The 26,189-nt window shown below is 35.5% G+C and overlaps 1 protein-coding gene across 1 annotated transcript in view; it reads left to right on the top strand.

Annotated features, from left to right (window-relative positions):
- The window catches only part of CFAP299 (cilia and flagella associated protein 299), a 650,508-nt gene that overhangs the window by 535,381 nt on the left and 88,938 nt on the right, over nt 1-26,189 (top strand). Inside the window, exon 4 of the mRNA XM_050792019.1 lies at nt 22,483-22,625. Coding sequence (XP_050647976.1) covers nt 22,483-22,625 — 143 coding nt within the window. The remainder of the gene's footprint in view (nt 1-22,482; nt 22,626-26,189) is intronic.

The raw sequence follows: 26,189 nt of genomic DNA on the forward strand, positions 1-26,189 counted from the left end.
TTTGAAGTCCCTAGGAAACATCCAAGAAATGACCAAGGTTCTAGCAAGGAAAAAGAGGCCCACTCTGAAGCCTAATATGTCTTAATTTATTTTTGTGTCTGCTCTACAGATAATGAAACTGCTTTATAGGATTTTGTTGTGAGTTGCAAATGAGATAATTCTTGTGAAAACCCATATGCAAAAACATTGTTTTTAGCAGCTTAACTTAGAAAAATCTGAAACAGTTCATGTCAGAAATTTGCTTTGTTGTTATTAATAAGTATCTTTTTATGAAAAATGTATGAATTTTACACTTTAGATTTGAGTGATCCACATTCAAATTAAGTTACCCATATTCGGAATATGTAACTTGAACTAGATGGTATATGTTGTGTTCTCATCTTTAATAATTAAGTACAGCATCAGCTACTTCTAAGGGTACATCTATCAGAAGTGTTTACCATGTTGATAGGTGTGACTCAAATGGTAAACAAAAGGCAGAAAGAAATTAGATGACATGAGATTTAAACTGACATCAATGAAAGTAGGTAAGTTGGAGTTTTGTCTTACAGGTAAATGTTACCAGGTTACTTTGGCTTAGTTATCATGGTTAAGAACAAAATTATTTCACATGGGCAGATAAGAAAGATAAACACACATTCTTTTTTTATCTTCAGATGACAATTTTATATGTGCACAATGCCCTTAAACCACATCCTGCATGTTTTGGATTTCAGAGACTTTAAGATTAAGGGCAGTTCTTTTTATCTGATGCTTATTCTCATGGTTTGTTTTGATTTTTTTTTCCCTAGCATGATACATAAGAGTTTTGAATTGTTTAAAGATCCTTCTGAACTTATGAGCAAAGGAAGGAGAGGATTAAGATGATCTTATTTTTATTTCATATTTATTAAGCACCTTAAGTTATTCCAGGATTTTTAGAAAATGCCAAACTACAATAGCCTCCAAATAATTGGTTTTGCCTCTTAGATTTTTTAGAAGAATCATTCAAATGTCTCTTTGGTCCCACCTCCTTTCTTTTACGTATGAGGAAATTGAGTCACAAAGAGCTTAAGTGAGTTATCTCTAGTCAGAGAGCTGGCTCATGACAAAACTGGCAGTAGATGTTTTCACTTTCATCCAGTTGAGAGTCCCTCCACTATACCAAACTGCCACTCAGGACAACTAAATATTTCCAGTAAAGAAAGATGTATAATTACATACTAGAATGTAAGAACAATAAAGGTAGAAATAATCTTATTCATCCATGTGCCCAGCACACAGTAACAATAAGAGCTTTATAAACATATGTTGAATAATTGAAATGTTAACCAGCACTCATTTCACTATATCACGTGGCATAAGGAATCAGTGCATCATCTTTCACTGAGACAAGCATCTTAATTGAAGACCTAGCTATTCATTTAGCCTAAACTCTGTGGTCTCACTGGTAATAAGGGCACTAAACTCCACCTATCTAGGAGACAACAACAACCTCTAGAGCACTAGTCTTGAAAATCCTAATTTCAAAGTGACCATACAAAATTCCTGTGCAAATACTATTCTATAACTCTTCGCTGTCATGTTCCAACATAACCCGGACTGTGTTGTTATACTGCCCAGATGAGCAGTTAAGTCTACACAGGTTCAGCAATTTCTATCACAATAGGATCTTTTAATAATATTTTTAGAAACCAAATAAATAATTTAAACATTACAAAACTACTATTAGTAATATGAGTTATATAAAAGGTGGTATTGAGATTATATATGATCCAAAACTAGGATCCCCAGATAACTAAAACCTGTGTGATAACAACCCCCCTCCCCCCCGCCCAACAGGTTCCTAAGACAGTAACCCAGGCAAGTGGGTACCCTCTTCTAAAATGAAGCTTTTGTCCCACAACCCAAGTAGGCCCACGGCAGAGCTAAGCTAACCACATGAAAGATTTTGCCTGTGTTAAATATTGTCTTATGTGACCAAAGACACTCAAAATCGATTGAGAGGCCTTCTTACCTCTTTTTAACCCAAGCCCTTTTATAAATTTTTGTTTACTAGTTTAATGAAAAAGTCTTGGCAAGAAAACCACCCAGGATATCTTTGTAAGGCCAAGAGGAAACAGCCTAATCCACTCACCCCAGTATTTCTCAGTGTGTGAGCAAGGAAAAGAGACTGAATGTCCTTTGCATGTGTGCTCAGTACATATCCTGAAACCTTACTCACCGCTTCTCCTCCTTGAGTGTAGAATGAACGGGGTGGCTAGTGAGGGTGGGAGAGATGGAGGACTTTGACTGTGTCATCAGCTAGATATAAAAAGCAAATTACATGCAGATGAGAAGAGGCCACTGTATGTTGTTGCGCAATATTCATGGGTTCCTGAGTTCTAACCCTGACTTTTTACCATCTTCTTCACAGGTGAACTCAACCAAGTCATCTAATAGTTCTAGCATAGACATTGGGTCATGGTTGATACGTCTTTATTTTTTCATGTCACTGGCTGATCCCTCCAGCTTTTCCTTACTGTCAGAGTAGGAGAATGGCACTAGAGAACAATAGTGAAGAAAACAGGCTTAGAAATTCGGCACAGTTGGCTTCTAATTCCAGCTCTGTCACATATAACCTGAAAAAATTACTTAACACCTCTTAAATCACAGTTTTCTGTGATCAATAAAATGGGGATAAGTGTGCTTGCTTGGTAAGTTTTATTGTGAATGTTAAGTGTAATAACGCACAGAAAGTGTTTAGCACAGTGCATGACATGACCCAGTTTGATCACTAGTAAATACTATATTCTAATAACAATAGCCAAGGCTTGTGAGCTTAAGTGGGATACGGAAAGACACTTTTCAGTCAGCTGAAATCTTAGACTCAGGATTACCTTGGGCACCTAAGTAACAGTTGCCCCTTCACGTGGTTAGGCTATGACACCAGATACTGCCAACAAAGCATCAGAGTAGGGAACATTTATTAGCCTGAAATGTTCATTTCCTTCCGACTCTTTGCAGCAGTGCATAGTGGATGGTAGTGGATAAAGTTTGAAGGGGTATTCTTGCTAAATCCAATCTTACTACCATCCCTTTAATCATAAAATAGGTTAAATGCCAACATACTGCCTGAAACAAGAACAAATAGAATTTATGTTTATCTTGCTCATTTTGGTTGCAACACTTCGAATCATGATGGATTGGGGCAACATCTTTTCACTATTTCCTATGTATCAACAATATCTTCTGTTTTATCATCCATCCTTATTCACAGCACCATCTGCTCAATACCCACACAATTTTTTTTTCAAAAGACCTTTCTATTTTTTCAGTGATGTTTTTAAAAATCTGATCATTTACATTCTGTTGCATAAAACTGTTCAATGACTTTTATTGCATTTAAGTTAAATTGAAAGCCATTATTAGAACCCACACAGCCTACAGAAATTGGTTCCTACCTAATCTCAAATTTTATTTCACATCGTGCCTTCTCCACCCTCTTCTCTACTTTCACTACTGCTCAGCCACATTGACTTTCTTTTTATTTCTTGAACAGGCAAGGCTATTTCCTGCCTTAGGGCCAGAGTACTTGCTATTCCCTTTGCCCGATATGTTCTGCACTCACATCTTCCCCTGGATTTTTATTATTCAAGTTTCAAGTAAAACAATTTCTTCTCAGGAAGACCTTATTCAACTACCCTATCTGCTAGATTTCTTCCAATTAATCTCAACTTTTTTGTTTTCACAGCACAGTATCTCTGCCTGTAATGTTGGTTTTGGGCAAAATATTTAATTATTATGTGATTATTAAATAGAAATAGAAATATCTAATAGATTAGAAATGCAAATGAAGCCCCTATCAAATAAAGGATTACTAATAAATTGTGACTGATTTATTATTAAGAAATTATTTTTTCTTTCTATCAAGCATGCAAATGATTCATGCTCATTTTGAGATTAAATATGAAAAGTGGTAGAAGAAATACATTTTTGTCTTCTCTTTTCTATTGTTCACTTACGCATTTTGTCAATAAACATTATTGCATGTTTTCCCTTTGCTGGGTGTGATGCTTGATTGTGGAGATACCTCGGTAAATGATAGCATCCCTAATCACAAGCAACTCGAGCTCTAATAGGGAGACTTTATTAGAGGCACACTGCGTCTCATTCATCTCCTGAGGCAGTGTGATAGGAATGAGGTAAGAAATGAGTTCTGTAGGGACACTGCATAGGGATGGAGGAATTTGTCCACAAAATCCTCCAATGAGATGAGTTTCAAAGGGATAAGAAGACGCTCATATGGTAAAGGAGAGGAAGCTCATTCCATATTTTTGGGTGATAAATTGTGTGTGTTTACCACTAGACTGTGAACTCCATGAGGTCAGGGTCTTACTTTGTTCAATACTGTATCTCCAGCACCTAGGATAGCACTTGGTACACAGTAGTCTCTCATTAGGTATCCTTGAATGAGCCCCTCTAAGGCATAGTATGATTTACTCCGGTGCCTATACAAGATACAGATGGGTTTTTAAACTCAAAATTTGATAGAGAAAATGAGTTTTTTGAGGTTGACAATTATAATGAGAACTGTAAATAATTTACTACACATTCATATTCAGTGAATTAAAAAGCCTATCTAGTGGTTTCAGATATTGATTTACAGTTTCTCTTTACTGAGGAAGTGGTTTTAACCCATAATTAGTATTGTTAATTGATGAGATTCTGCTCAGGCTTGTTCATATCCTCTGTTGTTTGTCTCAAGATGCTCTTATCCCATTGGTATGATCACATTCTTTTCGACTCCTTCATCTCTGATTTTTTAGTCTTTGCTTTCTCCTGAAGTCCTTTAATACCAACCAGCACACTGCAAAGTGCTGAGTGCCTATCTGCCTGCTACTGAGAATGCCTCTGTAATGTTGCTGTCATTTTCGGTTAGGTTCCAAGATTGTCCCCTATCCTCCTGAGCAATTGCACTCTTCTGCAAGAAAAATGTCCTTTAGTGATGATAGTGAAAAGTTAACAAAAATCCCTTTGGTCAGAAGAATCATTTTGTTCTTGGAGTCTGAACTGAAAACAGAACCTAGTTTCCTGCCTGCCACCCCACAAGCATAGTATAGTAGTAAGATCATAGGCTTCATGTCCAGATGCTGGGGTACAGATCCCAGCATCATGACTGACAATTCCTGCTGCTTTAGATTCATTTCTTCCTTCTCCACCCTACTCTACCCAGGAAGGATGCTTCTATTAAAGTACATGCATATCAGGCTCTGGCCCCAGTGGGATATAGCCAGTATGAAACTCTAGCAAGAAGGTACTTATTCCCTCGACCCTTCATAGACATACAGCTGTCTATGTCCCTTGACATAATCTCTCTGCAATTCTGTAGAATACTCACATACAACTCTTCCTCCCTCTCCTTTTTGGGTTCTGATAAACTCTCCCTTTTGGGAATAGTGTTGGGGAAAGTCTAGTGGCCGAGATGGTGTCAGTTTTATTACTAATAGCTCCAGGTTCATGCAACATCCCTTGTGGTGACCCTACATGCCATCCATTAGTCCCTGTGTAAACAAACAAATGTTACCATTGTTTCCTGTTAGAAATCCGACTGATGCACTAACTATGTGACCCTAGGCCAGGTACTTAACCTTCTCGTGCTTCAGTTTTCTCATCTGTGAAACAGAATTAACAATAGTACCTACGTTATGGGCCTTTGGTTAAGATTAAATGAGAAAATTTCTGGCATATCGTAAACACTCAATAAACAATAGCTTTTAGGGCTACTATTTGTTGCATGGTGACACTTTCTGTGAAGCATAATTAGATAAATAGTTCCCTGAAGATTATTTTTGTTGGCCTTTGCTTAATTATCTCAATCCCAAATCCCTGTCAGTTATACACCTACTGTGAATCAGGACAGGAAACACACTAAGGATACAAAGTTAAGGCTGGACGTGGTGGCTCATGCCTGCAATCTCAGCACTTTGGGAGGCTGAGGCGAGTGATCACTTGAACTCAGGAGTTCAAGACCAGCCTGGGCAACATGGCAGAACCCCGTCTCTACAAAAAATACAAAAATTAACAGGGTGTGGTAGTGTGCACCTGTAGTGCCAGCTACTCGGGAGGCTGAGGTAGAAGGGTGGCTTGCACCTGGGAGGTCAAGGCTGCAGCGAGCCGAGATCATGCCACTGCACTCCAGTCTGGGCAATAGAGTGAGACCCTGTCTCAAAAAAAAAAAAAAAAAAAAAAGGGGATACAAAGTTTGATAAACATATACTCTCCAGACTACAAGGACCTCAAGAACCACAATATAAAGTGATGAGTACTAAAATAGAAACATAGTTATGCCTCAGGGATATGTTCTGAGAAATGTGATGTTAGGCAATTTCATCTTTTTGTAAACATAGAGTTTACTCACACAAACCTAGATGCCTATTGTTTCTAGGCCACAAACCTGTGCAATATTACTGCCTGAATATTGTAGGCAATTGTAACACAATGGTAAGTATTTGTGTATCTAAACATAGAAAAGGCACAATAAAAATATAGTATATTGGGCAACTGTGGTGGGAGAGATTGCTTGAGCCCAGGAGTTTGATACTAGCTTGGGTATTATAGTGAGACCCTTACTCTCCAAATAACTAAAACTAAACACAAATTAGCTGAGTATGGTGGCACTTGTCTATAATCCTAGCTACTTGAGAGGCTGAGATGGAGGCTCACTTGAGCCCAGAAGATCAAGGCTGCTGTGAGCCATGATCACACTAATTCTTTCCAGCCTAAGTGACAGAGCAATACCCTGTCTCAAAAAAACAAAACCAAAACAAAACAAAAACAGTATAAAAGATAAAAAATGGTACACCTGTATAAGGCATTTACCGTGAATGGAGCTTGTAGAACTGGAAGTTGTTCTGGGTGAGTCAGTAAGTAGTGAGTGAATATGAAGGCCTAGGACATTACCGTACACTATGGTAGACTTTATAAACACTGTACACTTAAGTGACACTAAATTTATAAAACAACATTTTTCTTTCTTCTATAATAAATTCACCTTAACTTACTATAACATTTTTACTTTATCAAATTTCAAATTTTGAAAACTTTTTGACTCTCTTGTAATAACACAATATAAAACACAAACACACAATACAGCTATATAAAATATTTGTCTTTATATCATTATTCTATAAGCTTTTTATATTTAATATGTTTTTATTATTTTTTCTTTACTTTTTAAACTTTGTTATTAAAAACGAACACAAAACTAGCCTACACTGGGTCAGGATCATCAAGATGTCACTAGGCGATATGAAATTTTCAGCTCCATTATAGTTATATGGGACCCCCATGGTGCATGAGGTTCATTGTTAACCAAAATGTTATGGGGCACACATGTATTTTTAAAACTCTTATGGGAGCTCAGATGGGAAGCAGAAGAAATTCCCAAGACGATGGTAAAATGAATTCCCCAAAATGACAGTTCATTCTCTTTGAAACCTAGAAAAAATCAAGTACAGGTAAAAGAAAGCAGTGAGCTTCTGAGGGCACATCCCCAGGGAAATAAAAACAGAGTATGAATACATTGAGAAGATAGTTACAGTTTTGCTGGAAATTTTGAGGGGATGAGTGATAGGTACATAGAAAATCAAGGGAGTAAGTATGATCTCACCTATATGTGGAATCTAAAAAAGTTGATCTCATAAAAGTAGAGAGGAGAATTGTGGTTACCAGAGGCTAGGGAGGATAGAGGGAGGGAGAATAAATTCTGAAGTTCTATTGCATAGTAGGGGGACTATTGTTAAAACAATGTATTGTATATTTTAAAATAGCTAGAAGAGAAGATTCTGAATAATCTCACTGTAGAGAAATGTTTGAGGTGATGGATATGCTAATTACCTTCATTTGATAATTACACAATGTATACATATATTGAAATATCACAATGTACCCCATAAATATGTACAATTATTATGTGTCAATTAAACATTTTAAAAGCTTATAAACTGAGGGGGTACAATGTCAAAACAACCCAATAGAAAATAAAAAGTTTGAAGAAAGAAAATTTAATCATAGCTAGGGAATAAATACTTTAACCTTTCTGATTCTATAGCTCAGCTGTGGCTAATGTTTATAAGGTACAAAAATTGAAAACACTGACTAACTCTTTAACCTAAAATTATGGCATAGCTTTATGGGGGGGGGAGAAAAGGAGAAAAAAATGTAGGAATGGTTTGAGAGTGGAAAAGAGACACATTAGAAATCATCATCTTCCATATAATTAGAAGTAGAAACAAAAAGAAAAACATTAAGAAATATCAGTATTAATATGTTGTTTAGAAATAACTCAGAGTTAAAGGGGGTTCATTTGAGGAACAGATGCCAAGATGAGGAAGGAGAAAAAGATAGTACTATATATTTTGGAAAACTTTGAGGTTAGTATTTGAGTTTTAGAAAGTATATGAATGCATTATTGAATAAAATAAATATAAATATGAAATTAAATACCTTAAACAAAAGGAAATATATGTAAGGGAGAGGAGAGGGTGGTCCTAGAATAGTAGTTTGGTAGGACATTATGAGCAACCTGCAGTACTAAAGAGATTGCACTTCAGAACTCCAAGTAGCTAATAAAAACAGGAGAATCATATGCAGATTTCCATTTTAGAGAAGAATTTCTCAACTAATTTTGAAGATGGATAGATTGAGGAATGAATGGTATCCAGGAAAGTAGTTATGATAGTTCAACAGGGAAACAATGAGGTTTGAAATAAGATGTTGGCAATCATCACACAAAGCAAAGACAAGCTTATTTCTTGAAGCTAAAATCAGCAGAATTTATAGTATCTGATGACTTAGATGTCAAAGTAAAAGAAATCAAAGTTAATACAGAAGCTTCTACTTTTTGGTTGATGATGCAGATATTTGTTCTTATAACAAACATAAGAATAAATTTATGGAATGACATGATTTTAAAAATCTAGATGCCTGGATTACATCCAGTTAGAATTATGTAGTAGACAGTAACACACAATTTTAAAAATCAAGGAAAGAGCTTCTGCACAGCAAAAGAAACTACCATCAGAGTGAACAGGCAACCTACAGAATGGGAGAAAATTTTTGCAATCTACTCATCTGACAAAGGGCTAATATCCAGAACCTACAAAGAACTCAAACAAATTTACAAGAAAAAAACAAACAACCCCATCAAAAAGTGGGCAAAGGATATGAACAGACATTTCTCAAAAGAAGACATTCATACAGCCAACAGACACATGAAAAAATGCTCATCATCACTGGCCATCAGAGAAATGCAAATCAAAACCACAATGAGATACCGTCTCACACCAGTTAGAATGGCGATCATTAAAAAGTCAGGAAACAACAGGTGCTGGAGAGGATGTGGAGAAATAGGAACACTTTTACACTGTTGGTGGGATTGTAAACTAGTTCAACCATTATGGAAAACAGTATGGCGATTCCTCAAGGATCTAGAACTAGATGTACCATATGACTCAGCCATCCCATTACTGGGTATATACCCAAAGGATTATAAATTATGCTGCTATAAAGACACATGCACACGTATGTTTATTGCAGCACTATTCACAATAGCAAAGACTTGGAATCAACCCAAATGTCCATCAGTGACAGATTGGATTAAGAAAATGTGGCACATATACACCATGGAATACTATGCAGCCATCAAAAAGGATGAGTTTGTGTCCTTTGTAGGGACATGGATGCAGCTGGAAACCCCCCACATCATTCTTAGCAAACTATCACAAGAACAGAAAACCAAACACCGCATGTTCTCACTCATAGGTGGGAACTGAACAATGAGATCACTTGGACTCAGGAAGGGGAACATCACACACCGGGGCCTATCATGGGGAGGGGGGCGGGGGGAGGGACTGCATTGGGAGTTATACCTGATGTAAATGACGAGTTGATGGGTGCAGCACACCAACATGGCACAAGTATACATATGTAACAAACCTGCACGTTATGCACATGTACCCTACAACTTAAAGTATAATAATAATAAATAAATTAAAAAAAAAAATCAAGGAAAACCTCAAAACTGGAGATAAAGGATTTAAAAGCTTCCGCTGTATAAGTGGAAGTTGAAGTCACTGTCCAAGAAAACAGTGTCTGGCCAAACTAAGAAGCACCTATATTTAAAGAGGATCCAGTAATGAAGCCTAAGAAATGTATTAATTCTGTATTAATTTAATCATTCTTTCAACAAATATTTTTAAGCATCTACTATGAGCTAGGCACTGACAAGTTCTTTGTGAAACTTGCATCAAAGGTTTCCTGTGGTTCTCAGTAAATTCTTTCTTTTAAACCTCTTAACATTTTGTGAAAATAGATGAAAATAAGAGAGGCATTATGCATTTCATTATTTCACAATTATGTCATTTTACACGTATGAAAATGTAGGGAAAATACATAGTTGGAATGAAAGGAAAATAAAAAGAAGGAATGATTGCCTATGCAGGATCTGAAAGGTGTAAGAGAAGGTCTGGGTATTTGGGCAACCCTGACCCATGAAGTAGAAGAAAAATAACTTGTGAAAGACCCAGTCAAAGCATCAAAACAACTGGAAAAATCAAGTAAGCTACAGGGTCATGTAGAAATAATAATTTCAGTATGAAAATACGGGATGGGATGGGATGGGGTGGTACCATTTTCAGGGATATTCAATTCAGCCTGCATCTTCTACTATAGTTGATCTATTATTTTGGCATTGGAATGACATCACAGATGTTGGCTCTCTGGCACATTGTTATGTTGGTTACAGTAGCCTCAGTGTGGAACTACAGTTGAATTTCTATCATTAAAACCCTGGCGATATGATTTGTCAGGAAGCTTCAGCTGGTGTTTATTATAGGCCTGCGATTGTGCTACTAAATGTATGTCAGCTTCTACAAGGATAGATCTGGGCTTCTGGCAATTACAGGAATATAAGAGAAGAATATAAGAAGGAAGACAGATATTTTTATATTTAGATCTACCTATATAGCTGACTCTTTAATTATTAAACTTTTTTTATTGTATCTTTATACTTCCTTTGTAGAGGACTACGTGCTCCCAAACGAGGCATTCCCGATAAGTCCTGCTCTTGCAAACGAAGCAGAGCGTTGGGGGCTTGTTTATGTGTAAACATCTTAAAAATCCAGAAAGTCAGGGAAAGGTCAGAAAAACAACAATGTGTCTTGTGACTTGGCAACATTCCACAAAACGACGGTATAAAATAAAGCAGAGCGCGCCATTCGAGGCGGCCGCCATGTTTGTCTTGTCTTGTGTTGTCTTGTGTGTTCGTTCATTCCTTTGTTTAGGAAACATGCGGACCCCAACATTCCTTCCTGCCTTCTCTTCCCTTTTCTGTTTCTTCTCTTTATTCTTTCCTGCCCTGTTCCAAGTTAGCACTAAAACACAAACACATTAAAATAAAACCATGGTTCTCAAAGCGCAGTTCCCTTGATCAGCAGAATGAGCATCATCTGAGAGCTTGTTAAAAATGCAAATTCTTGGACATCATCCCAGACCTACTGAATCTGAAACTCTGGGGATGGGACTCAGCAATCTGTGCTTTGCAAGCCTTTCAGGTGATTCTTATGTGGGATAAACTTAGAGAAACACCCAATAAAATGAAGAAATTGGAGACACAGAGAGAGAGAGAGACAGAGGGAGAGAATAATAAAATAATAAGATAAATCAAAAAGAGAAGTTTGAACATAAAATTGTTTTTATGGCAAACAAAAAGTTTGATTCTATGCTTTCCAAACAGATAAAAGGAAAGAAGGAAGCATTATCAGTTTATGTGATTCCTTTGACACTGCATTCTATTCAAGAAAAACCAACTTCCTTTCTCTGTTGCTCTTAGCGAAAGATTTCTAAAGGGTTATCTAAGATATGTTTATTTCTTATTTCTCTATTCACTCTTTAATTCATCATAGTTGGCCTCATCATCTATTGAAAATGCTCTTGATGACATCATCAGTGTAAAGTTCTCTTTCTAATATTCAGCAACATGAAACCCAGCTAGTTATTCTATTCTATTCCTTTTGATAGACGCACATTAGGAATAAAATCAATTCATTCACTTAGCAAATAGTTATTGAATGGCCAGTATGTACCAGGCACCGTGATAGCATGTAGAACAAAATAAAGTCTCCACCTTTATGGCCCCTGCAAACTAAGGAGAAAGAAAGACAATTTATTTTCTTTTTAAAAAATTTATGTATGTATTTATTTATTTGTTTGTTTGTTTGTTTATTTTTTGAGACGAAGTCTCACTCTATCGCCCAGTCTGGAGTACAGTGGCATGATCTCGGCTCACTGCAACCTCTGCCTCCCGGGTTCAATTAATTCTCCTGTCTCAGCCTTCTAAGTAGCTGGGATTACAGGCACCCGCCACCATAACCAGATGATTTTTGTATTTTTAGTAGAGACAAGGTTTCCCTATATTGGTCAGGCTGGTCTTGAACTCCTGACCTCAGGTGATTCAACTGCCTCGCCCTCCCAAAGTGCTGGGATTATAGGCATGAGCCACCATGCCCAGACAAAAGGCAATTTTAAAATGAGGTAAAACATAAAGAAATAAATATCAGATGGATATAGCTGCTATGAACAAAAATAAAACAAGGCAAAGCCATAGCACCTGTGAAGTACATGCTACTTTTGTTAGAGAGACCAAGAAAGACTTCCAGAGGAGTGAAATTTTAGCAGAAATCTATATGAAGTGAGAGACCAAGATTTTTAGATAGCTAAGGAAAGGGCATTTTTGGCAGAAAACATATCATACAAAAGGGCCTTAGGCAGAAACATTTTTATCAGAAGACCAATATGGCAGGAGTAGAATAAGGTATGGGGAAAGTAGTGGGAATTAGGTTGGAAAAATATGCAAGAAACAGACTATATATGTTGAAGGTAGAGGCAACAAGACTTGTGAATGGATTGAAATGAATGTGAAGTGTCATGAAAAGTAGGCATCAAGAAGAACTCCTAGGTTTTTGGCCTGAGCAATTAGGTAAATAGTGTTGCATATTACATGGAAAGAAGATTTGGTTGAGGTGGTGAGACAGGATATTAAAAGAAGTTGTGTGATAGACATGTTCAGTTTTAGTTGTCTATGAGACCTTAGAGAAGAGAGAAAAGAATACACACACTAGTTTGAAATTCATGAAAGAGTAAAAAGTGGTAATTAAATAAATTCATGGAACTGGATAAGATCAACTGGTGAGTGAATGCAGACAGAGAAAAGATGAGGACTAAGCCTGGGAGAATTCCAAAATTTAGAGGTCAGGAAGAAGAGAAGGAGCCAATTAAGAAGAGTTTGGTGAAGCAGAAGAAAATCTTGAGAATACACAGTGTCACTGATGCAGACGCAGAAAACATTTCACAAAAAAGGTGGTGAACAATTATGTCAAATGCCACTTGGAGTTCAAGTAAAATTTTTCATAAATGAAAATTGACCTTTGGATTTAGAAAGATAAAACAGTTGGTGTAAGAAACAAAGCTATTTCAGCAGAGTGCTGCAGGAAAATGACTGTAATAGCTAAAGAAATACTGAGGATTCTGCTATAAGGGGAAGCAGACATGGGGGACTGTAATGAGCCTCTTTCTTTTTCAAATAGTAGATATTGCAGAATGGTTAAATGTTAATAGTAATGAACTTACACAAAGTAAATAAGAAATCAATTATGTGAAAGTAACAGAAGATGAAATGAGATCAAATGCACAAAAAGAGAGACATCTTGGATAGAAGCATGGATATCCAAGCCCTTATAACACGATGACAGGAAGAACACAGATCTAGGTGCAGATAGATCTGCACATCTGATGGGAGGAAGACACAGTGGCTCTGTTCTGATTGTTGGTATTTCCAGAGAGAAAATAATTGAATGTGAGAAAGGGTATTCGTGAAAGTTTGATGAGAGAGAAGATATGTAAAAAAATTGGGAGTGTGGGAGTTTATGCTCATTAATTTTTACTGAGACCAGTCATCATAGTTTCCTTTTCTAGCCAAACTCAGCTGTTGCTACGGAAAAAAAAAAAAAAAAAAAAAAAAAAAAAAAAAAAAAAACCGAAAAGGAAAATTGGGTTGAAACTATATCAGAATTTTCTAAACTAGTACAATAGAAGGATGTGTGCAAGAAATTTGAAGTGCTACACAACTGAACAATTTTGATGCTGCACCATGGAATCTAAATTTAATAAAGAGAAAAAATGAGCAAATAAAGAAGACAAGCATACTAAAATGTGATGGTTTAATGGATTAGTGGCTCCAAAGAGCTGAAAGGATTATTGGATTGAATATGTTAGCTAGAAAGATAAGTGATAGAGGTCAGAAAACGGTGGATAAAGACAAGATTTTGGAATTGTGCAGTCAAAGAAAGAGTAGATATTTGTTTTAGAAATTTAGAAAATATAAACAAAACTTATGGAAAGCATATATATTATATGCACACACATTTGTGTACATGGGTGTGTTTCAGAAGTCTTTTTCATTGATCTATATCCATCACTGTACCAATGATACGTGTTTTAATTATTGTAGCTATTTTGTCTAATAGTGCAAGTTCTACTGTTTATTTCTCCTTTATAAATCATCTTATTCTTAGCCATTTGTTCTTCAAGCTAAAATTTTAAGTAGTGAAAGATACCCACTTGTGTTTTGCTTAGAATTTCAGCACAGTTATTTCATAACTTTTGTTCAACAATGTAGTCTTTTCATTTCATGTTTATGTTATTCTAGAAATTCATTTTACAAAAATGTTTTGCAAAATGTTATAATTCTATTAAAAAATAATGCAAGTGAAGATTGCATGCACAATAGCTGATGGGTCATTACTAGCATAAAATCCATCTATTTTTTGTATAAATATTTTGTACTGGATCAACTTATTGAACTGTCTTAGAAGTTTTTCAGTTCACTCTTTTGGATTTTCTAAATAAATTACCAGTTCATACATAAATATAATAATTTTATTTTCTTCTTCCAAGTAGTTAAAGCTTGATTTTTAAAAATTTTCAATACCTGGACATTCTAGAACAGTTTGGATACTAATGGTGAGACAAGATATTCTTAAATTATTCCTAATTTCACTGGTAATTCAAAATAAAGCCATTTAGCCAGGCGCAGTGGTTCACACCTGTAATCCCAGCACTTTGGAAGGCCACGGTGGGTGGATCATTTGAGGTCAGGAGTTCGAGACCAGCCTGGTTAACATGATGAAACACCATCTCTACTAAAAATACAAAAATTAGCTTGGAGCAGTGGCGTTCCCATGGTCCCAGCTACTCGGGAGGTTGAGGCAGGAGGATCACTTGAAACTGGGAAGCAGAGGTTGCAGTGAGCCGAAATCGTGCCACTGCACTCCAGTCTGGGCAGCAGAGCCAGACTCCATCTCAAAAAATATAATAAATAAATAAATAAATAAATAAATAAATAAAGCCATTTAAAATATAGACATGTCTTATAATCTAGGAGAGAAAAAAAAATCAATGATTCCCCCTGAGAAATCAATCTGCAACCATTGCAAAATGAACAAGCCAGCTATATGCAAAATTCTTAGTTTCTTATGGTAAATAACTACAGATTGCAAAGTGGCTACAATTATCCACTTTGTCCTTTATCCATGAGCCCTTGCAATGACACTTGGTAGCTCCTCCCATCAAGAGAAGAAGTCACTCTGCCCTGCCTCTTCAATCTGGACTGGCCTGCAACCTGCTTTGGCCAACAATGTGGAAATAAAAGTGTGCTTGTTCTGAGCCCAAGCCTCCAACAAGAAAGACAAAGAACTGTGCTAAATATAACCCTGTGAATTGCATGAATAGTGAAAATTATATATATTTTACATATATGTAAAACTGCAATTGACTGAGAGAATATAGAATTTAAAAATAGTTATCAGCACAAAACATTCCAAAAATAACTTGTTGCAGGGAGATTTAAAATGATAGGCATTTTTAAATGTTAGAAAACAATTGTCGATTCCTAGAGAACTAGGCTCCATTTGCAAAAATCACTTGAGTTCTGAAACCAAAAGAGTCCCTAAAATTAATGATTCATTAGAATATTCCAGAGTTCTAAAATTCTAGCACATAACGATTCCTTCATTTGTCTCTATCAGAGAGCACACTGACAGTCTGGTCTCTGGGTAACACAACAACTTAGCTTTGTTTGACAGCTCTCATTCCCTTGAAAAGGCTGTTTCAGTTTTAGTACAGCAACATACTGCTAAGTATGCTTTTTTTTTTTTTTTTTTTTTTTTTTTTTTTAAGTGACTTTGGCTTCACTGTCAATAAAGTCCCATTTCGATGTATCAGGTTTATGTCCCCTCATTAGTATTTGGCAAGAAAAATCAGGCAACACATGTACTCAGCTTATAACAAGTTTATGAATTTGTATTTTAATCCACTTCTGGGAAAAGACAAGCAGCCAAAGATCCAAGTGATATATTAATGGTCTGAATTTTACTTTAATTCATCTTTTTCCAATATATGAGAGGTAATGAGGACCTAACTAAGTATCGCATAAGTCTTTTCACCTAACATTGGTTCAACTTTTGAGGTCACAGGCTACCTCAATAAAATATCAGATTCTACATGCTCCTTGGTGTCTTATTCGCCACTTCAATATCAGAAGCAATGTGTCTTGATATTTCTTCATTGTTTGTTCTTGTGGGGTTTTATTACATGGTTAAACAAAAACTAGTATTTTCTGCTTAGGTTGCTAATAAATAGATCAGTATTTGTGGCTTCAAACGAATAGCATTTGATTTTTTTTATGCTTTTGTTGGTTGTAGCTTGACTTGTTCTAGATAGTATTAAACGGTTTTATCTAAGGAAAATATGAATTTTGGTAGTTTTTCCTTTATAAACATAACATCATCATTTTTAAAAGCCCTTTAATATAAAAAGTATCATTTTCATGTGTCTTTTGGGAAATTAACTGTGATTAAAAATGTTATTAGAATGAAAAAGGTCATATATTGTATGATTCCACTTTTATGAAAAATCCAGAAAAGGGAATCTATAGAGATAGAAAGTAGATTAGTGATTGCCTGGGGCTGGGGGTGAAGACAGGGATGGCTACAAATGTCATAAGGGATCTCTTGGGAGTGATGAGAATATTCTAAATCTGAGTTCTGTTGTGCAACTCCATAAATTCACTAAAAATCATTGAATTGCACACTTAAACTTCAGCGTGAATTTTTATGTTATGTAAACTATACTTCAATAAAGCTATTACTTAAAAATGTTATTAGGTAAGCCTAAGCAATTATTTATTACATTTTAAAATTATTCTTAAGTCTGTAGAGGGCTCTGAATAATAAAGCTTTCAGTTACTGAAATACATCACACTCAGGCTGAAATAAACCTAATTCTTCAAGGGGCTCTTTTGATCTGTGCACCCCATTCTGGATCCCAGAATAGTGGTTTTATGATCAATTGGGTGTGTCTTGTGTGTGTGTATATATATACACACACACACACATATATATATAATAACTAAAAAGCTTATTTCAATTTTAGCTTCAAATTTTATCAAAAGTTTTAACTGTGAGTAACTAAACTTAAGAAAGAAACTGAACCATGTAGGGCAACCCTGACATAACTATATACACCAGGCAATGGAATTCTGATACGATTATTCCATTTCCATATCCCCTAAGTAATTTATAAAACTCTTAACATGCTACAAATACAGTAGCAACATTAATGACAAAACTTTTCAAAAGCAATAGATACTATTTATTGAATGCTTGCCATGTACCAGGCATTACCAAGTGCTTAGCAAAATAGTGTTATTTAATTCACACACCAACTTAGGTATTATTACGACCATTTTATTATACAGGAAACTAAATCTTAAAACGTATTACTAACTTATCAGTGTCACACAGTAAGTAGGTGACAGAGCCGGCATTTGAATCCAAGTTATCCATCATGCAGTACATAAGAACCTGAGTATCATGGGAAGCCAACCTGGGTGTGAGTTTGGGTGCTCCCCTCTCTAGCTACATGTCCTTGGGAGTTACCAAAACTCTTAATGCTTTCATTTCCCACCTTTATAAAATGATGATAATAATGCTATCTAGCCATTATAAAATGTTTGACACAATTAAATGAGATAATGAATGTGAAGCTTTAAAACTTCACTCAGAATATACTGGCTTCTTAATAAACGATAACAAGTATTCATAGAAGAAATAATTACTATTAACTCTGGAGAAAAATACACATTTTGAAATGAATACACAATTAACTGAGACTGTTAGTTTAACTGCATTCAAATTCTTAGGCAATCCACAAAATATAAATAAGGCAGTGAACTTTCAACCAGCCCTGAAGTTCTTGACAATAATTAATATCTGCCACCACATCTGTCTGATTATCAGTGTTATCACCTCTTCTGCCTCTATAACCCCAAACCATGCCATTTAAAAGATTTATTTCTAAAATTAAATTTTGAGTTGTAATTTCCTGACAATTTGTCAGCAATTACCACATACTAACAGTTCCAATCAAATTTTAAAAATAACTTAATAAAGCATTGTGTTCATTGGATAAATATTTTAGCAAACTTTTTAAAAATTTTACTAAAAAGTCTTCTTAAAAATCTTCCCACATCTTCTTATACTTTTGCACATACGTAACCACACTTGGAAAGACATATTGAAAGAATTCACATTTGTTCTATACAGAGTTGTGTAAAAAGAGCCCCAGATGAGTATCTTTTTTGCGATGAGAAGTTTAGGTTTAAAAATTTTAATTGGGCATGTTTTTGGTTGAAAATTTAAAAATCATAGATACAATAATTAATAACCAGAATTCTAACTGAGAAAATAAATAACAGTATTTGCATGATGTTTACGAATTGGGTGCTCAGGGCAGATGACCCCGACAGCACATAAATGTAAGCTGAGCAGTTCCAGGCAGTCAGGGACTGTTCCCTTGCTCTACAGAGTTGAAGGAGAATCATGAAGAAAGAGGCTGCTCAGTGGCCAAACTAGCTAACTGCTCAGGTCTAAGCAGGATTCTGTTGTTTTGTTTGTTTTTGTTTTGTTTTGTTTTTGGTAGAAACTTGCTGGATGTTTTTCGGAAGTTGCTTAAGAGCACAGGACTAATGAATCTAAGTGAGACATTGAGAGAGTTTGAGTGACTTGCCCAGGGCTATATATGATGATTCTAGAGGGACTCACATTTATACTCCATTTGACCTCACTTAAAGTCCTCCATCATCAGAAAACTAGGAATTCACAAAAATCAGAGAAGACATTTAACTCTCACAGAGCTGGAGAAGAGAGTTTTGAAATAAATTTAATCAAGTTTCCGGGGAAAAGGGGATTTAACTGACACAAAAAGGCTATATATCGTAACATAAAATAGTGAAATTATGGCCAAATGTATATAATTTTAGATTCTCAGTCATTTTACTTACAAGAACATTGAAGTGTAAAGAAATTTTGGTACTAGCCTATGATAATTATCAAGCCTTCATGTTTGTTTTTAAGTCCTTTAAATCGATATTAATTTTTTAATTTTTATGTATTCATTTTCTGCTTCATCTGGAAAAAATGGAGATGAATTCACCAAAGGGATAATGAATCGTCTATATATCCTTCTAGTTCTATCAATTTGTGCTTTAAATATCTTGAAACTTTGTTTTTAAAGATTCATTCAAATTTTGAATTGTTATATTTTTCTATGACATTAACCTTGTATCATTATGTAGTGAAGCTCCATCCCTAGTAATGGTTTTTATGTTAAAAACCATTTTGTCTAATATTAGTATACTGATAACTGCTCTTTTTGGATGAAAACTCTCCCGTATATAAGTTTTTTGATTATCTAACTTTCAACCTTTAAGTGTAATTATGTTTCATGTTATTTATATATATATATGCTAATAAGCTTGTTTTTAACTTAAACATTTAGTCATTTATACTTATTGCAATTACTTAATTATTTTAACTTATTATAATCTGTATGAGTTTGCTAAGGCTGCCACTACAAAATACCCCAGACAATGCCTTAAGCAAAGCAATTTTATTTTCTCACAGTTCTGGAAGTTGGAAGTCCAAGATAATTGAAGGTGTTGGCAGATTTGGTTTCTTATGAGGGTTCTTTTCCCTTTCCTTGCAGATGGCCATCTTCTTGCTGTGTCCTCACATAGTCTTGACTCTGTGCACGTGCACCCTGGCGTCTCTCTGTGTGTCCACATTTACACAATCAACTTGGATTAGAACCCACCCTAAAATGCTCATTGTAATGTATTCTCATTTCAAAAGGCTCTGTCTTCAAATACAGTCAATTCTGTGGTACTAGAGTTCAGGGTGTCAACATATGAATTTGGGGAGGACACAATTGAACCCATGGCACTACCTTTACATTTTGTGTATTTTATTTTTCCTGACTCTTCTATAATTTTCCTTTTCATTATTGCCTTCTATTTAATTGGTTCATTAAGTTTATATATCCCACTATAATTTAAAGGTCATATATACTATTTCTTATTTCTTAATAATCATCCTAGATTTATACACACATATTTATCAAATTCTAAAATGGATCAATACATCTGCCCTCATTCTGAAAAATTCCAGAACATCACAACACTATAATCACTTCCTCCAAACAAATGTCTATTTCAAACATTTTAAACACATTATTCTTTTTATTTAAGAAGCCGTTATTGTTGTTTTATACAGTCAATATTTGTTTCTACTTACCTCTATATTTCCAACTTTCTTTGATTATTATTTTTTCTTTATCTTTGACTCGACAGCTAGAATCACTTCCTTTTGCCTGAAATATATCCTGCAGAATTTCTTTGAGCAATGATCTTGTTAGTCAATTCCCTCATTATTTCTTTTGGTCTGAAGATGTTTATATTTTGCTCACTGGAAAGAATTTTCCCTGGCGTACTGTTCTTGGATAATTCTTATATTTTCTGGATTCATTGAAGATATAGTACTTCATGCATTTTTGATTTCTCAGCTTTCTGTTGAGGCAATAAGTTCTATGAGCCTTTGTCTCTGAAAGGTAGAATTTGTTTCCTGCATCCTCACCCTACAAGGTCATGGAAACCTTGCTCCAATTCCCTGAGGTTGGGCAGATGCTTTCAGAACAAAGATTATTCTAAGGCCCTGCTCTCCTCTCTGGGTTCCTGCTTTCGCTTAGTTTTTGGACTCTGAATATTTCTTTTCCTTGCCAGGGCATCAATGCGTTTTACAAGTTATTGTTTTAGATTTTATTCAGAATTTTTATTTGTTTTTAGTAGGAAGGTCAGTCACAATATCTAGTCTGCCATTCTGCTGGAGAAATAAGTTCAGTTCATCTCTCATTTAAAGACAGTGGGGAGGACATTTGGGATACTTTTCTTTTTCTGTTAATATAATTCCATGGGGAGGGGGCTTTCTCTCTCTGTCTTTGTCTCTGTCTCCGTGTGCGTGTGTGTGTATTTGTGTGTCCCAATATGACATAACTGACATTGGGAGCAATTATGATCGTGAAAAGATGTCAAGTACTTTTAGGAATACATATGAAATATTGAAAATTATGGCTCATTTCCTTGTTTAAGGAGGTGCAGCCTTTCTAGACTTTGGTCTGTAGTGTGAGTCTCAAGAAGTCTCTGAGTTACTATTTGTTTATAATTTGTGCTGTGTAAATTAAGAAATAAGTGGCTTAAAAGCATGGAGAAATGGATACTAATTTACATGGAGTTATATGGGCAAAATGAAAAGGGCTGATGATTGAAGTCTGTATAAGAATGCACACAGAAATAACAAAGAATGCTAGTTCCTCCTGCCATATCTGTGGGGTGTATAACTAAACCATCACAACGCTTTCTCCCCTTAGCCAAAAACTTGCCTGAGAATCCTTTTCAGCACAGTATTCTCAGCATTCAATACTAAACAGAGTAGGCAATCAAGATAAAACTATCAGCATAATAACTAATTGTTAATTTGTTAATTGTATCTCTGTTCTTTTCGTTTTTCAAATGGAATATTGTATTATTGTGAGTCCTTTTTTTTTTTTTTTTGAGATGGAGTGTTGCTCTGTCACCAGGCTGGAGTGCAGTGGCATGTTCTTGGCTCACTGCAACATCTGCCTCCTGGGTTCGAGTGATTCCCCTGCTTCAGCCTCCTGAGTAGCTGGGATTATAGGTGCACACCACCATGCCTGGCTAATTTTTTGTATTTTAGTAAAGATGGGATTTCACCATGTTGGCCAGGATGGTCTCGATCTCCTCACCTCGTGATCTGCCCACTTCGGCCTCCCAAACTGCTGGCCTTACAGGCGTGAGCCACCGCACCAGGCCAGTAACGTGTGTTTTTAGGTGCAGTGGGGGAAAAGAATCTGTTCAATGTTATAACCACTGTTTCAGAAGCCCTGCTTCCTAAGGTCACTCATATTAGTGTTTTAAATCATTCTATCCTATGGCATTCTATAATAAATCAGTTCTTTTATGTTTTTGTCTTATTCCCTATTCTGTGCTACCAGTCCGTGATCTTTATTCGTGACAGAAATTCTTATGGTCAAGAGATATCAGGATACATCGACTATGCCCACAGGCTAAAGACAGAAGATTTCGAAGTCTACTTTAGTGGAAAAAAAAGACTTCTTCCAAGGACTACAGATATAAGGTGAATTATATATAATTCTTGCACCCTTAGAGGCAGGAACAAAGACTTTTTATTTTATGGTCTACATTGTGCCTAAAATGCTAATGTATACACAATAGGAATGTGATACAACTGATTATTAATAAGAAAATAACTAACTCTTAAAATAAGGAATAAGCATAGTTGCATTGTTTTTCCTTTAACAGCCTGAGAAAAAAGATTTTTCAGAGACAAGATAAATAAATTCCCAGTGACATTCCTTTTCAATGATAAGTAGCGCCTAAAATTTGTTAACCTCATGAGGCTTTTGCAGCACTTGGGACTTGGTCTGCCCCTAAGGCTCAAGAGCCACTCATCTAACATGTTTTTCTCCACTTTTCTTTGGTCACCAGCCAAATTGCTGGCCCCTGATCAGCTCACCCTCATTTCTCTCATCTCTGTCCTATTCTGGGACACCCATTCCTTCACATCCATCATTCTTTTTACTACCGACCAGTGCCTTTTATTCTAGAACCCTTGTCTATCACCTAGCATCTACTCTACACTGCCAATCTATTCACAGATGGGTTCTTCTACTCCTTTCCAAATAGCATGCAAGCCAAAACATTTTATTCTCTCTTATTTAACTATATAATCCCAAAATTAGTAGCAGCATTATGCTTTAACTCTCCACTGCTATATTCAGATTTGAAGATTATAACAATACCTACCTCTTGTGAGATGCCTGTTATCCTCTATCCACCCTTACTGATATTATCTGAAGACTTCCTTACCCATCACCCTTTTGTGGTTTGTTTGTTTTTGAGACAGAGTCTCTCTTTGTCGCCCAGGCTGGAGTGCAATGGCGCAATCTTGGATCGCTGCAACTTCCACCTCCCGGGTTCAAGCAATTCTCTTGTCTCAGCCTCCCATGTAGCTGGGACTACTGGCACACACCACCACGTCTGGATACTTTTTGTATTTTTAGTAGAGACAGGGTTCCACCATATTGGTCATGCTGGTCTCGAACTCCTGACCTCAGGTGATCCACCGTCCTCAGCCTCCCAAAGTGCTGGGATTACAGGCGTCAGTCACTGAGCCTGACTCCCATCACCACTTTAATGGACTTAGCTCTTTCTTATCCTACCTAGAATAACGTTTCATTTAACTTCTCTCTTGCAATAATCCCCACTGCCCATGTCTTTTCGGTCTTTGGTTGTATCTGACCTACTAACATTCCAAAGTAGATTGATCCAGACATTTTTTTCACTGCACTTGTAGCGACACCCCCGGGTACTGCTGAAGGAAATTTTAGGAAATTTCACAAAGCTGTGGATGGCTGCCGATAATTTATAGTATCCAAACTCAATCGAGCCCTTTGTGACTCTTAAAACTTATGCTCAAAATTAAAGTCATTTTAATTTCTGAAGCCTGCTGTTGCTTCTGTATCACCTGTCTTGGTAAATGGCACCACCCTTGAAACCAAAGGCAAAATCCAGATGTTATCCTAGACCTCCCGTTTTTCATCACCACCTTTATAACTAATAATTTATTTAAAACCGTGAATTCTATTATCTTAGCAGCTTTGTTTTGTTAAAGCAAATGTAAGATATCTCATTTCACCTGCAAACACTTCAGCATAGATCCTTATCTTGTAACATTTTTAAAGAAAACATCTTGACATTATCATATCTAACAAAATACTTTCCTAATGTCATCTAATACCTAGTTCACATTTCATTTTCACCCTTAATAAAATTTAATTGGCTGTCTAACTTATTTTTTATAGTTTATTTGACCAATCAAAATTTAAGTGATATTGTATTTCATCTTACTATATCTTTACCTCTTGCATGTATTTATTTATTTATTTATTTATTTTTTTACAATGGTCCCCCGCATTCTCTTTATCTTCTATATTATTGATTCATTGGAGAAACCAGGTCCTAAAAATCATTGTCCTCAAATGTCTCACATTCTGGATTTTACTGATCCAGTAAAATCATGCTGTTTGTTCTACTGTCTATATTCCTCTCTTCCCTATAAACTGATTTGATAAAATGGAGTATAATTTTTTTCTAAGTAAGAAATTTTAATATGTGATGCTCTATACTGAGTATTGCCCCAATTTTAGATCTCCTGGGCTCAATCAGTAGGTTCAGGTGATGCCAGTCTAATTACTTCATTATAAGATTTTTCCATAAAATTTCACCCAATGGTGTTAGCATCTGTTATTGAAAGCTACCTAAATATTTTTACTAAGGGTTGAATAATGGTGAATCTATAATTCTATTATTTATCCTGAGTTTTTTAGCTTGAATTCTTCTATGGAGAAAAACTTTTCCTTATCACTTATTTGGTTACCTTGAAAGAAATTCATGCAGAAATACAAAATAAATATTTTTTTTAATTTATAGAAAATTCAAAGCCAGAAACACAAAAGAGTGTACAGATTATGCCAAACTATTTTTCAGAGTAGTTGTATCATTTTGTATCCATGAGAAGTCTTATATAAGTGATCTGGTTAACCCTCATCCTCACCAACACAAGATATTAATAAACTGTTCTTTCCCACTGTAGTGAGTTATAAATGATCTCTCAGTGTGGTTTTAATTTTTATTTACTTGATTATTTATTAGATTGGGCATCTTTTATTGGCTGTTCAGATTTTCTTTCTGTAAAGTACCTGTTAAGATTTTTCCCTATTCTTTCAAGTGAGTTATTCTTTTTCTTGTAAATTATGTGATTCTTTTTATTTATTTTTGGATACTGATTAATCCTTTGCCTCTTATGTGTATTGCAAAATATCATCTCTCTGGGTGTAGTTCTTCTTTTTTTTTTTTTCATTGATTTTGATGGTCAGAAATCAGAAGTTCTGATAGTCATCTTAATGCATTTTAAACGTTACCTCTACAGGTTGCACTTTTGTATTTTGTTTAATAAGTCCCATCCTTTTTGAAAGTCATAAATATACTGTCCTATAGGATATTATAGTTTTGCTTTTGATTTCATATCTTTAACTGCCCAGTATTAATATAGAATATGGTAGTTAGGCAGTTGTTATTAAGGAAAAAAGTCCCTTTGATATATGAAGTTCCATACTTAGTTTGATTCAGAACTGAAGCCAAAATTTAAAATTAAATATTTCATAAAGTCTCTCTATCCTTACCTTTTGGCACGGCCTTTTATTCTATGTAGAGACAAACATCTTGTGTCTATGATTAGAATCTAGTCTTGCATTTTTACTGTGGAAAACACAAATGTCGATAGACAGCTGCTACTATTATGAAATGCAGCATTAGAAAGGGCCCTGACCACTTGGCAATCTTTTCAATTCAGCTTCCATCTTAACTATGTCTTTAAGATTAAGTACTTTCTTTTCAACACACTGGTGAGTAATTATAAGTGGATAGTAGGTTACAGTTTCAAGTTCCTTCACACTTCCCTATGATATGGGCATGACAAGCATTATTCTTACCATCGGAGAGAGAATAAAACAAATAGTAAACCACTTACTAAAGTTCATAAATGAAACAGTGATGAGAGAGGATAAGTTCTTCAGCATTCTCATTCACTGCTCACCTCTAGAACACTATTCCTGGTTTA

This window comes from Macaca thibetana, chromosome 5 (assembly GCF_024542745.1).
Source record: "Macaca thibetana thibetana isolate TM-01 chromosome 5, ASM2454274v1, whole genome shotgun sequence".
Classification (NCBI taxonomy): Eukaryota; Metazoa; Chordata; class Mammalia; order Primates; family Cercopithecidae; genus Macaca; species Macaca thibetana.